Source organism: Carassius carassius, chromosome 26, assembly GCF_963082965.1.
Source record: "Carassius carassius chromosome 26, fCarCar2.1, whole genome shotgun sequence".
In the NCBI taxonomy this organism is placed as follows: domain Eukaryota; kingdom Metazoa; phylum Chordata; class Actinopteri; order Cypriniformes; family Cyprinidae; genus Carassius; species Carassius carassius.
In genome coordinates this window covers 378182-393202 of record NC_081780.1, presented here as the reverse complement: position 1 = coordinate 393202, position 15021 = coordinate 378182, and the positions used below count along the sequence as shown (strand labels likewise).

General features: G+C 37.2%; 1 protein-coding gene across 4 annotated transcripts in view; it reads left to right on the top strand.

Annotated features, from left to right (window-relative positions):
- ptpro (protein tyrosine phosphatase receptor type O) overlaps positions 1-15021 on the top strand; it is a 42324-nt gene that overhangs the window by 23391 nt on the left and 3912 nt on the right. The window contains exons 10-25 of one of the 4 annotated variants that reach the window (XM_059510512.1): positions 1002-1113; positions 1356-1519; positions 2661-2781; positions 3504-3637; positions 4530-4668; positions 6114-6234; positions 8007-8075; positions 8770-8853; positions 9832-9867; positions 10870-10951; positions 11039-11129; positions 11809-11885; positions 11974-12108; positions 12197-12319; positions 13358-13512; positions 14442-14577. In XM_059510512.1, the coding sequence (XP_059366495.1) occupies positions 1002-1113; positions 1356-1519; positions 2661-2781; positions 3504-3637; positions 4530-4668; positions 6114-6234; positions 8007-8075; positions 8770-8853; positions 9832-9867; positions 10870-10951; positions 11039-11129; positions 11809-11885; positions 11974-12108; positions 12197-12319; positions 13358-13512; positions 14442-14577 (1779 nt within the window). Of the gene's footprint in view, positions 1-1001; positions 1114-1355; positions 1520-2660; positions 2782-3503; positions 3638-4526; positions 4669-6113; positions 6235-8006; positions 8076-8769; positions 8854-9831; positions 9868-10869; positions 10952-11038; positions 11130-11808; positions 11886-11973; positions 12109-12196; positions 12320-13357; positions 13513-14441; positions 14578-15021 lie in introns of all 4 variants that reach the window. The other 3 variants (XM_059510510.1, XM_059510514.1, XM_059510513.1) reach the window with 3 other exon arrangements.

Below are 15021 nucleotides of genomic sequence, written 5' to 3'. Positions count from 1 at the left end.
TTCTTTCTCAATAGTCTGAATAATATTCCGGTTTTAGTTTACATTTTTGTTACTTTAGTAGTAATATTAAATTACAAAATACTAATTGAAACTATGGTATGTCAGTAAAACTAAAATGAGTCTGGTGTAGTTCATTTGATTGAAAATCTACTTCAGAATCCTGGTCCTGTCATCATTTACTGAAGCAGCTCAGAAGATCAGTACTGATGCTAATTATGATGCTTCTGAGTCACGCTGAGACGGAAGGAATACAAATATACTAGTGTTTATGCATAATTATTATAATCATATTTAATGAGACTCTGCATGCAGACGAGGTCCGAGGTGCTAATTAAGCCGTTATTTTTTTTTGAAAATATCCAGATGCTGTGTCATTAGTAACCCTTTGAAATAACCAATAATTAATGTTTTAAATGTTTTGGAACTGTGTGAAAAATTGTGTTTTATGGTCGGTGATCGGGGGGGAAATGTGTGTACTGAATTAACATATTTCTGCAGTCATCATAATTTGTGTGCATCTCACCCCAGCAATCTGAAAATCTGTTCAATCACATTCTAGGATTATTATTATTATGCATAAAAACACTGATAGGAATATAAAATGTATTATATTAGTGCTACCAGTATTACAGAATCAATATTGCAACTTATTTATAATATTTGAAATAATAATTTAGTGCAGTATTTTGTCACTGCAACATTTTAGTGCATTTTTCACGAACAACCGTGATTTGTGTTGTATGCATAAGCTCACTGTTATCCCACCGCTCACTATTGTGATCATGTTTACTCATCAGCAAACAGGAAGTAAACTGCTCTGGTCATGTAACAGTTTCACAGTCAATCGCGGTGATGCTGCACATATTTTATTGAGACACTTTGCAGGAAATGCACTAAAACACCAGTCAGTCAGCTTTATGAAGGACAGCTTTCTATCATGACCGACGGGATTAAATGTGTTTACCGATTTAATTTTAATTTCCGCTCATTTCTATCCCCAGAGAGTGACGGATCTGCTGCCGGCCTGGTTCTATAACTTCCGTGTGACGATGGTGACGTGGGGCGAACCGTCGCTGAGCTGCTGCGATGCTTCTACCGTCAGCTTCGTCACAGGTGCGAGTGCTTTAAATCATCTCTCCATCGATGTGTGCTTTGTGAGGATAGATCAATATCTGTCTGAGATACTACTGTTTGGAAATCTGGAATCTGAGGGTGCCAAAAAATCGAAATATTGAGAAAATCATCTTTAAAGTTGTTCAGATTAAGTCCATATTACTAATCAACAATTACTCCAAAGAGTTTCAGCTGACGAATAAAGCATTAAAGAGTAATATGAGTGTGTGTCTGATGGCCAGCTCCTGAAGCTCCTCACATCTCGTCGGTGGATTACGCTCACGGGACGCTGTTCGTGCGCTGGACTTACGGCGATCTGTTCACCGATCTCTCACATTCGCGGATGCTACACTGGCAGCTGACGGTCGAAGGGAAGAAAGGCGCGAGGAGACGCTACTCCATCGACGTGAGTCTCTCCAAACACAACCTAACCCTGTCCAGCTAAACGTGTTCATAACGTTACGTAATAATGCAACTACACAAAATAAGAAAAGAAAGACTATTTTTAGGTGTCTTTTTTAATACTTGTTACATTCTGTTTACATTCCATTCATTTCTGTCGGTGTTACTTTAGTGTCATTTATCTACTTTAATGGGGTTTGTTAATATTTGGAAATAGATTTGATTTTTGTACAGTTTGATTCATTTCAATTTTAGTAGTTTTAGTAAATTTGTTTTTTTCATATTTATATATATATAGTTTTGTTTTTTTACTTAATATTTTTATTAGGTTTTAGTGTTTTCCATTTTGTTATATTAGAATATTTTCTATTTCTTTTAGTCTTAGTTGTTTTAGTAATTTCTTTTTAGTTTTCAATTTCATTAGAGCTTATTTAGTAGTTTTAGTAAATGTTTGTGTTTTTTAATATTTAGCAGTTTTTGAATAATGTGTGTTAAGTTTTAGTTTTTGCTGTTTTTGCTTTATTTTAATCCCAGTTGTTTTAGTAATTTTTTTTTTTATATTTATTGGTCAGTTTTTTTAATGTATGAATATTTTTTTATTAAATTTACATTTTTAGTTTTCAGTTTTAGTTTTGGTTATTTAACTATATTTTCTGTTTCATTTAAACGTTTAGTAGTTTTAAGAAAAAAAACATATTCATATATATTTTAGTTATTCATTATTATTTAAGTAGTTTTAGTTAATTTGTTGTTTTTATCATATTTAATTTTTATTTGTCTAAATAGTCTGAAAAATTTCTATTAAGTTTAAGTAATAAATTTAAGTTATTTTAGTATATTTTTGTTTATATCAAGTCAGGTTCTGTTTGGTTTTATTTTTTGCTAATCATAATAATAATAATGATTTCCATGGACATTTTCCTTCCCTTTTTTATGTGATGATATTTCTCTCAAACCACCCATTAACCCATCATTAATACTAATAATAAAATGATTATGTTTAAGTATTTTCCAACACTGATGAAACACTGCATGACAGTAACCACTGCTCACTTTCTGCTCAAGATGGGTTAAGTGTTTAAATTTCCATGGAGACGGTTGCTATGGGCTCTGAATCATCACTGCGCCTGACGACTGTGTTTCAGGTGACTCGTAACATGATGAAGGCATCTCTGACTCTTCCTCCTGGAGACATCTACAACCTGACCGTCTCCGCCTGCACCGAGACGAGCCGCAACACGTCTGCGCCGCACATCATCAAACTCGGTCAGTGACAGCGGATGGGTGCCGTCGGAACGACATCACAGTAATCCACAGCACTCCAGTCCAACTGCAGAAGACAAGACATTTTTAACTCAAATCCATAATCTATCATAGCACTGCATCTCACAGAGCATCTCACATCAGAATCCAGCTACATACACTATATTGCCAAAAGTATTGGGGACAACCGTTTCTTTAGAACATAAAAAGGCACTTCAAAAACTGTGGCTACAAAGATGTATTTAAAAACCCATCCAAAAAGTGTCTAAAATGAATGCACCCATATGCACAAGTCACCGGTGTTTGCTGAAGCCCAAGGACAGCATTTAAAGTCACAGCAGACCAGTCAAAGTTCTTCCACACTTACACATTAAGATTTGTATTGACGGCACCCATTCACTGCAGAGCATCTATTGATGAGACACTGATGCAATGCTACATCTCTCCAAACCTGATGAAGAAACAAACTCACCTACATTTTGGATAACCAGTTGGCTGTTTCTTTAATGATTGTGGAGTCAGATCAGTTTGCAGATTAAATCCCGAACCAAAAGTAAACTCGCTGCTAGTTTACTGCTGAGAGTTAGTTTTCTGTTCTAATAATAACTCGTTTCGCTTTGACTTCCTGTTCAGAGCGTGTCAGGACTGTTGTGGCTGTTTGTTTCGTCTTCCTTTTTTACTTGCTTCTAAGCTGTTTTCTTGGCGTTCGGCTGTTTTGCGAACAGAACCGGCTCCTCCGAAGTCGCTGTACGCACTCAACGCCACAGACTCGGCCGTCACGCTGCTCTGGACGGAGGAAGGCATCGTGGACTTCTATCAGGTCCTCTGCAGACCGCTGCGGGTCAACAGAGATAGCAAAGTAAGAGCTACTCATCAATATCAGAACAACACATGTGTGCAAACATCTGGAGATGCAGATTGAAGTGGAGTTTCTTAGTGGTTTCGTGTTTGATGATAAAACAGATGAGAAATGTGTGCACGGTAATAATTTACATTCAGGTTTCATTTGTTAAATACATTGAACTGATAATGAGCAGAACATTAGTTAATACACTAAGGATTAACATAAACATAACTGTGCTTTTATCGATTCACATTAACAAATAAAAATGTAAAAATGTCATGTTAGTTAATGCAATAACTGATGTTAACAAATACTTCATGATGTATGATTCAGAATGAATTAACACTTTACTGTAAAGTGCTATGAGTTAACATTAGTTAATGCAATGCAAACTAGCATTAAAAACGAGTTATATATTCGTTACAGTATTAATTAATGCGGTTAGTGTTGATGTTCGCATTATTTTTCATATGCATGAGGTTAAATATGCGATCGCTCGTTTCTGCGTCTTCCTCGTCTGTGTTTTTGATCGAGTGATTCTAGACTCATTCAGGAGATGTGTAATAGCGCCCCCTAGCGTATAACAGTGAAAACATGGAAAATTCTGTGTTTGGAATGGAAAGAGTTAATATATTAAAGTAACATGGTAAGACACACCACTTTGCAATATCAAGCATCAAAACAAAAAATAGCTGGAAGAGGATCACACATAGCGTATAACAGTGAAAACATGGAAACGTGGAAAATTCTGTGTTTTGAAGGGGAGCGTTGTTTTATGAATAACAGAAAATTCTGTGTTTGGCAGGGCAAGAGTTAATGTTGAACTTATTAACTGGAACACACCAGAACGTTGAATGAACAGCTGGTTTTTTATGTGTGTGTGTGTGTGTGTGTTTTGCTCCAGAAGGTGCGAGAGCCACTGCTGACCGCTGCTCATGTTGTGACCATATCAGGACTTCAACCGTCCACTTCATATAACTGTAGTGTGATCAGCAGCAGCTACAGCAGCATCAGTGACCCGGCGTACATCACCATCAGCACGACCGGTGAGAGAACGCTTCCATCCCTCATTTACAGTCAGGACAGACTGAGTCCAGCACTCTGCAGCACTTCTACAGCATTTCACACACTGAGCAGCTTCATATAGAAGCCCGTGTCTGCCACTGTATAAAAATAATTTTAAAAAATTCATTGCCTTTTTTCTTGCAATTAGACTTTTTTTCCAAGATTGTACGACAAACGCACAACTGCGATCTTGCAAATCTGAGAAATGTCAGAAATGTGAAAAAAGTCAGTATTCTGAGAAAAGTCGGAATTGTGAGGAAAATTTTAATTGCAAGATATAAACTCACAATTTTGAGAAATAAATTCACAATTATATTAGAAATAAAGTCTAAATTGTGAGAAAAGTCAGAATTGGAATATATAAACTAGCAACTATTAAAATTGCAACTATTAGAAATAAAGTCATGATTGCGAGAAAATAATTGTGAGATATAAACTCAGAATTGCAAGAAAAAAGTCAGAATTGATTGATATGAACTTTTTTCTCATAATTGCAAGTTTACATCTTGCAAGTGGATAGAAGTCAGAATTGCAAGAAAAAATTTCAGAATTGCGAGAAAAAAGTAAATTGTGAGAAAAAAGTTAATTGTGAGAAAAAAGTTAATTGTGAAAGTCATAACTGTGAGAGAAAAAATAAGAATTGCGAGGAAAAAAGTCAGAATTTGCAAGAAAAAAGTGAATCGTGAGAAAAGACATAATTGCGAGAAAAATTCAGAATTGTGAGAAAAGTTAGAATTGTGAGAAAAAGTCAGAATTGTGAGAAAAGTTAGAATTGTGAGAAAAGTCAGAATTGTGAGAAAAAGTCAGAATTGTGAGAAAAAGTCAGAATTGCGAGAAAAATTCAGAATTGTGAGAAAAAGTCAGAATTGTGAGAAAAAGTCAGAATTGCGAGAAAAATTCAGAATTGTGAGAAAAGTTAGAATTGTGAGAAAAAAAACAAATTGTGAGAAAAGTCAGAATTGTGAGAAAAGTTAGAATTGTGAGAAAAGTCAGAATTGTGAGAAAAAGTCAGAATTGTGAGAAAAAGTCAGAATTGCGAGAAAAATTCAGAATTGTGAGAAAAAGTCAGAATTGTGAGAAAAAGTCAGAATTGCGAGAAAAATTCAGAATTGTGAGAAAAGTTAGAATTGTGAGAAAAAAAACAAATTGTGAGAAAAGTCAGAATTGTGAGAAAAAAGTCAGAATTGTGAGATATAAATATGCAATTCCGACTTTATAAAACCCAATTACAAAAAAAGTTGCAATTACCTTGTTTTTTTATTAAGTGGCGGAAATGGGCTTTCATAGTTTTGAGCTCTGATTTGCTACATGACGTCTTCTTTCAGACGAGCGAACTGAAAACATCTGATATTCACATTAAAGTGTTTGTTTAATTCGGAGACAGTGAATGTAGCAGTAATGTGTGTGTGTGTGTGTGTGTGTGCAGTGCGCGAGATGAACCCGAGTGTGGCGGCGATCTCTGCGCTGGCGGTTCTCAGCGTTCTGCTCATCGTTCTGCTGGTGCTCTTCCTGCTGGTGCTGCGCAAGAAACACATGGAGCTGAGCCGGTGAGCAACATCTCACGCTAACGAGCATCTCGACCCGTTAGTGATCAGACTGATGGATGAAAATACACCACCAGTCAAAAGTGTCTGAACAGCATTAAAGAAGTCTCTTCTGCTCACCAAACCTGCATTTACTTAATCCAAAACACAACAAAAGCAGTAAAATTGTGAAATATTTTTATTATTTAAAATAACTACTTTCTATTTTAATATATTTTACAATTTAATTTATTCCTTTGTTTTTAAAGCTGTATTTCCAGCATCATTCCTTCAGTCTTCAGTGTCACATGATCTTTAGAAATCATTCTAATATGATGATTTGCTGCTCAAGAAACATTTCTGATTATTATCAGTGTTGAACACAGTTGAGTAGAGATTTTTTGGTTTCTTTCATGAATAGAAAGTTCAGAAGAACAGCATATATCCGAAATACAGATATTTTGTAACATTATAAATGTCTCTATCATATCAATTTAATGCATCCCTGCTAAACAGAAGTATTATGATATCAACAAAAGATGAGTAGCTTATATTCAGCGAAGCCAGATATTAAAGCACTTCAAATGCTTTCAAACATGACAAAAAAATCATAAAGAATGATTTATGATTGAGTTTTTTTATAATTTTCCAGTACTTGAAATGCAAAATGACTTGAAATTTTGTCTTATGAAAAATGCATCAAAAGCAAGTATTTTCAAGCTTAAAACAAGAACTAATATCTGTTAATGAAGAATCAGAAAAGTCTAGTTAAAAGGGAAACGAGATTATATTTCTGACTGTGTTGGCAGATATTTGTTCTTGTTTTAAGCAAAAACTCATTTTGATGCAGGTTTATGAAACCAAGACTAATTTCTTCAGCCGTTTTGCTTCTCCTGTAAATGTGTCTTGATTTAAGAATGTTTTTAGATATTTTTAAAGCAGTAGTTTACACAAAACTGATATTCTGTCATTATTTCCCCACTACGATGATGTTTGTATTTTAGATGATTTGAAGCATGCACTTTCACTGTATTTGCAAACACAGCTTCAGAATGACTTACTTTGTTTTTCACAGAAGAAAAAGCATTAATACAGTTTTGGAGAAAATTACTTTTAGAAGTGATGCATTCTTTAATAAACGTAACTAATTGTTACTTTGTTACTTTTGATGGAATGCAATGCATTATGCTACTTTTGCATTACTCTTTCTCACCAGGACTGGGCTTGTTTATTTGTTTTTTAATAACAAAAAAACCCAAAAGTTATAATGTTGGCATCTGTAAAAGCCCTTTCACACCAAAAGTGAATTATTAACAGTCACGCCGAAGGAAGTTGTATCCAAAATAAAAGTTTTTGTTTACATAATATATGTGTGTGTGTACTGTGTATATTTATTACGTATATATAAATACTCACATGTACAGTATATATATTGAAAACATTTACATGTATATACATTTATATGCTTATATTATAAACAACACTATTTTCTAAAATATAAACATGCATGTTTGTGTATTTATATATACATAATTAATATAAACAGTACACTCATATATATGTTATGTAAACCAAATATTTTATTTTTCATGTGATTAATCGCGATTAATCGTTTGACAGCACTAATTTATTTATTTGTTACTTTACTTAATACTGGAAAACCAGAAGAAAATACTGGGGAAGAGCATTATTTTTTGCACATGTGTTGTGATGTTTAGGCTTCATATGAACAAAATGCATTGAGTCTGTTTGGATTAATTAGTGCTGCTTTTAAGTGAGTTTTCTGTCGATTTCAGGGAGTGCGGCGCTGAGACCTTCGTGAATTTCGCCTCTTTCGAGCGAGACGGGAAGCTGCCGTATAACTGGTAGGAGCCTCGTGTGTTTCTCGCTGTCAATCAAACACACACACACACACACACACACACACAGGAAGTGAGCGTGTACTTGTTGGTGTCGACTCCAGAAGCATCGGTTCTGATGTTTGTGATCACAGCCGTCGCTCACACACACACACGATTAATATAAGAGCTTAAAGAGGGTCAGTAAAGGCAGATTTTGGCCTGCTAATGAACTCAAATGATGTTTTTTCTCTCACTTTCTGCTGAGATGTTTAGAGCACGACTCGTGACGCAACGGAAACATGACTTTGTGTCCTATTTTTAATTTAAAATGCAGTTAAGTTTATAAAATGTGTTCATTTCTAAAACAGAAATAATATTATATATATATATATATGTATATAGAGAGAAAGAGAGAGAGAGAGAGAGGGAGAGGGAGAGAGAGAGAGATTAAGAGAGTGAAAAAATATATTATTAATTGGGATGGATTTGTGATTTCGGTGTTAATATCCGGCGTTAGCGGTCACAGATTCACACATCATGAAGATGCCAAAGACACTGACTGCATGTCGCGATCATTAACCTGTCAGACATTAATGAAATATGCTCAGTCATCTGTGTGTGTCACTATTACTAATGGAGCACCATGTTTTGTCCCCAACTTTTTGCCCTTGGTCTTTTTTTATGTCTTTTGCTTTCTGTTTTGTTGGATGGGCTTCAGGCGCAGGAGTCTCTTTGCGTTCCTCACGCTTCTGCCATCCTGCCTTTGGACTGACTATCTTTTGGCCTTTTATATTAATCCGTGGTAAGTAGCAGCGCGGCGTCCGGCGGCTGACGGACAGACAAACACACACAGACTCTACATAGCTGCAGTGCATTATGGGTAACGGATCAGAGGCCGGATCTGCATCTGTGCTCTTGTCTGTGTTTAACAGCGTCTCGACGCATGACACTAACGCATGACGCTCGCTCTCGCGGTCTGCATGTTTGATTCTGAGTCCGACTGAATGCAGATTATAAATCGAGAGACTTGAGCCGATTTGCTCTGTTCTTTCTTTTCCTTTTCCGCTTGATTTCCTGAATAAATATTCCAGGTTTGATACGAGTGCTGCGACGTGCCCTCGGTCTCCACAGAAAATAATTTGTTTGTGCTAATGTAAACAAAATAAAATAAAATAAAAATTGTTAGCCTGAATGCACTGTAAGTCGCTTTGGATAAAAGCGTCTGCTAAATGCATAAATTTATTTTATTTATAAAAATTTTATATATAAATACACACGTACATACTGTATATATTTTGAAAATATGAATAATTATTTTAACATTTTTATTTGATATAAATTTAAATAATATATAAAATACATATTTTTTTAAATATATATATATATGCACGTGTGTGTATATATCTATATACATAATAAATATACACAGTACACACTCACATATTATACAAAAACTTTTATTTTGGATGCGATTAATCGCGATTTGACAGCACTAATATATATGTATATATATATATAAATTATAAACTAATATATAAATAAAAATCATGCTGCTCAAATAACAACAGTTAATAAAAGACCTTGATTAATGGTTTAAATGCTCCAGAATGAGTGAATGTGAGTTATTATCTGTGGTTTCAGATGCACGCCAGCACTGAAGCTCCGTCTGCCTGGAAATGCATGTTTAGTTTGTAGGATTTGAGGAATGTTTATTAGTAGAGATGCAGTTTGTTGTGTTCTGATGAGGTTTGATCTCAGACTATCTGTGTTTCACCCGCAGGAGCAAAACAGCGCTGAAGAAGAGGAAACTAACCAGGTAAAGACATCCGCTGATATGATGTGTGAGTGGACTAGGGATGTAACGATATCAAAATCTCATAATACGATACACGATATGAACTCCACAGTGCGATATTTAATGCCATATACAAAATAAATAAATACTAGTGAAGAACTTGGGAAACAAATTTACATTTTGTACATTAAATTATTCTATCTAATGCACTTTGAGAGTTGCAACCCATGCCCCGTAAGTCAGAAGAAAGACAGTGAATTGCTTAATGTTAAAGGAGACTCGACCCTCTTTTTATTTGTGATATACTGTCTTAGTCTAAATTACACTGGTTTTAGGAAGCCAAACAAATTAGAATAGAATTATAATGACAGTAAAAGCCCTGTAAAATAAATGACACTTGAAAGATATATTTTGAATCTGGACTGCATTCATTGAAAGCACTTTAAGCTTTTTGTTTTACAGAAACTGCGGAAGAGCTTTAAATTTGAAGGAGAACTCAAGCTTCAGTGAAAACAAGCTTACAAATCTCATTTCAAATCTAGAGAAACGCTGTAATCATCTGCTGTCTGTTGAATTTTTTGTGTTCCTGTGGCTTAGTGGTAGAGCATTGCATTAGCAGCGCAAAAGGTTGTGGGTTCGATTCCCAGGGAACACGTTACGTAAAAAATGTTAGCATGGATGCATTATAAGTCTGTTAAGTGCATTAATTTACTTTAAACACGTGCTAAACTCACAGAACGTGAAATAAACGAGTTGACTGCATTCATTCAGTGTGAACGAAGCCGTTCTGAGACACACCAGATCACAAGCTGATCGTCTGAACGAAATGTGCGCTTCTTTTTGAAAAGTGTAGTTCATTTGAACTGAAATCCTATAGTTTCATATGATGTTCATATCATGTGACCAAGATGATATCGAGACAGTTTTGCTATTATACTGATAATATCATTACATCCCTAGAGTTGACTTTATTGATTTATGATTTAGTTTCTCCGTTTGATGTGACGATGTGTGTGTCTTCAGTCCAGTTCAGCTCAGTGATTTCGATGCTTACATCAAAGACATGAGCAAAGATTCGGCGTACAAGTTCTCGCTGCAGTTCGAGGTAAATCACACTCGCTGCAGAACACGTGAACACTCGCCTTTTAGCATCAGCCGTGCGATTAATCTGTTTGCTTTGTGTTTCTGTCAGGAGCTGAAGAGCGTGGGTCTGGATCTGTCTCATGAAGCGGCCGATCTGCCCGTCAACAGACCCAAGAACCGCTACACCAACATCCTGCCCTGTGAGAAGCCCCGCCCACTGTAGACATAGCAACGCTCTTCTGATTGGCCCACTTTCAAAGTCCAACACAGGGCTATCAAGAGCTATGTTTCCATCCAAAGCTACGAAGTTAACTTACGCGCATAATTGGAATATCGAATAAAACATTTGCGAATAAAGCACCGTTTCCATCCAGGGAGTTGAAGAGAGCAAAAAGCAAAAGCGTGCAGATTAAAAAGCTGTCATGTTATCCTATTTTCAGAGCCTTTTGTTCTGGGAGTTAATTATAACGAGGTACTTTGACGAGACTTTCCCCCGAGGATTTTAGAATGACAAAACTAGTATTTGAGAAGTCACGTGTTTTTTGATGCGCATCAAGGAATTTATTCGGTAAATGTTTCTATCGTCATTTATGTGCGTGTTTTCTTACCGGATCAGAGATTTATCCTACGTAGTTGAGCGGTTAAGGTGTATTTTTAGAATTTACGTATTTACAATTTTGTTTATTTTTATGCGATACACCAAAATGCGCGTAAAAATAGGTGGATGGAAACATCAGTAGTTAATTAAACTAAAACTATAAAAAAAATTGGTTATTTGAAATAACATTTAAAATCAACTTTCCATATTCATTTAGTTTAACTTGATGTTGAATTGATTCAAACTAAAATAAATGTGAATAAATGCATGTTTGGTCACAGATGATTTCAGTCGAGTGAAGCTGATCTCTCTGCACAACGATGAAGGCTCTGATTACATCAATGCAAACTTTATTCCCGTGAGTATCTCGTCAGTATCAGCGATTAGAGAAGAGTTGTTCGCAGTCGGTTATGGAGTGTCTCATTTGTGTGGTGGTGTGTGTTCAGGGCTATAACTCTCCGCATGAGTTCATCGCCACACAGGGGCCGCTGCCCGATACCAGGAACGATTTCTGGAAGATGGTCCTGCAGCAGAAGTCTCACATCATCGTCATGCTGACCCAGTGTAACGAGCGCAGGAGGGTCAGTTCCCATTGCAATCGCTCCGTTACGGCTGTGACATCATACAGAAATGGCCAGATGTTAACGAGAGCATGTGCTTCCTGTGCAGGTGAAGTGTGACCACTACTGGCCGTTCACCGAGGAGCCCGTGGCGTACGGAGAGATTACGGTGGAGATGCTGTCGGAGACAGACTCGCCCGAGTGGACCGTCAGAAACTTCAGACTGGGATACGTGAGGAACACAACTAACACAACCAGCCATAACCCTGGATGAGTGGATAATTGGATGGATGAATGAATGAATGTTTGAATGGAGGGATGAATGATAGATAGGTGAGTGGATAGATGGGTAAATGTATGGACAAATGGATGGATGATTGATGTATAAATGAATGGATGGATGGGTGTTTGAGTGGATGAACAGATGTATGGATGGATGGATGATAGGTGAGTGGAAGGGTGAATAGACGGATAAATTGATGGATGGATGAATGATTCAATGATAGATTGGTGAGTGGATAGATGGGTGAATGTATAGACAAATGGATGGATGATTGATGTATAAATGGATGGATGGGTGTTTGAATGGATGAACAGATGGATGTATGGATGGATGGATGATTGATGTATAAATGGATGGATGGGTGTTTGAGTGGATGAACAGATGGATGTATGGATGGATGGATGATAGGTGGGTGGAAGGGAGGATGGACGGATAAATTGATGGATGGATGGATGGATGATAGATGGGTCGGTGGATGTATTGAGGAATGAAGTGATGCATGAATAATAGATAGGTGAATGGATGATGGGTGGGTGGGTGGATACTGGATAAATGGATTGATGGGTAGGTGGGTGGATGAATGAACGGAGGGATGAATGATAGATAGGTGAATGGATTGATGAGTGGATAGATGGCTGATGGAGGAGGGGTGGATGGATGTATGGTGGATAGATGGATGATGGGTGGGTGGATGGATAAATGGATGGATGCATGAATGATAGATAGGTGGATGGATGATTGAGGGGTGGGTGGATGGATGATAGATGGGTGGGTAGATGGGTGGATAAATTAAGGAATGGGTGGATGGATGATAAATGCATGGATGGGTGTGTGGGTGCATGAATGATATATAGGTGGATGGATGATGGAGGGGTGGATGGGTGATGTTTAGATACAAATGGATATATAAATAGATGTTGTGAAGAGAGTTGTCAGTACGCTGGTGTTGTTCCTGTCTGATGTTCTGTGTATTTCTGGCTTCTGCAGGCTGATGAAACTCAAGACGTTCTGCACTTTAACTACACCTCGTGGCCAGATCACGGCGTTCCGACAGTCAACGCCATCGAGAGCATCTTACAGTTCGTTCAGATCGTACGGCAGCAGGTCAACAGGACCAAAGGGCCCATCGTGGTCCACTGCAGGTGAGACTCCGGTGCTGATGTGAGAGTCTGTGGTACAGGAGTCACTCCAGCTACACCAGTGGTTCTCAAAATGGGGGGCGGACTTAGTGATTTTGGGGCCCTAAGCAAAATTCAGGTATGGGCCCCAACACAACTACAGTATATGCTCTTTATCTCTCTCTCTCTCTCTCTCTCTCTCTCTCTCATAGGTTATACATTTATTTACCCCTTCACAACTTAAGTAAATAATTGGTCAACCTGATTTGTCAACTATTTTTTTGGATCACAAGAGAAGACAATGTAAAAAATGCTTGCTCTTGTTCATTTAATGAATTGTAAACTTCTTTAATCTTTTTACAAAAAGGATTCAAATGTCATAAAAATTATTCCATGCAACTCGTTCCATATTCCAAGTGTTCTGAGGGCATACAGTAGGGTTTGCCGAGAAACAAATGGAAAATGTAATCTATTATTAAGAGAAAATCTCCAGTCATCGCAATCATACACTCCGCTAACATGTAGACACTGTGTTTAATGTCCTTGGTGAGGAGGAAAGTCATTTCCTATGCCTTAAAACACTGGCAGCAGACAACATGAAACCCACTAAAAATTAGAGAAAATTGTTATTGTCTGTATGTTATTATTTTAATGTTTCAAGTGATGCAGGTTTTTAAATAAAAAAAAAATCTAAAACTGTTTATTGAGCTTATTTGATAGGCTCAGGTAGGAAGGGAATTCCGGGGAGGTGGTGCCAGATTTTTATAGGTTTAAAGGGGGTGCGATCAAAAAGTTTGAGAACCACTGAGTTGCACAGACTGGAATCACTGCGGCTCACGGTCGTCTTATTGATTCCTGCTTGTGGTTTTTCTTCCACCCTTCACCAGTGTTACTGACAAAGTATAATGGAACAAACACTGATGAGTGTGTATGTGTGTGTCTGTGTGTGTTAGTGCTGGAGTGGGTCGCACCGGCACCTTCATCGCTCTGGACCGGTTGATGCAGCACATTCAGGAACATGAGTATGTGGACGTCTTGGGACTGGTGTCAGACATGCGCTCACACCGGCTCTCCATGGTCCAAACTGAGGTACAGAACCGGAACCAGAAACCAAATCAGATCCAGAACCGAACACTGAACCAGAACCAGAACCTTGATCAAAGCCAGAACCAAACACTGAACCCGAACCAGATCCCAAATCAAAACCAGAACCAAACACTCTATCTAAACTAGAAACTGAATCAGATCTAGTACCAAACACTGAACCAGAAACAGAAACCGAATCAAATCCAGAAACAAACACTGAATCTGAACCAGAACCAGAAACTGAATCAGATCCCGAACCAAACATTGAATCTGGACCAAAACCAGAAACCAAATCGGATCCAGAACTAAACACTGAATCTGAACCGTAACTTGAATACGAATCAGATCCAAAACCAAACACTGAACCAGAAATAGAAACCGAATCAAATCCAGAAACAAACACTGAATCTGAACCAGAACCAGAAACTGAATCAGATCCCGAACCAA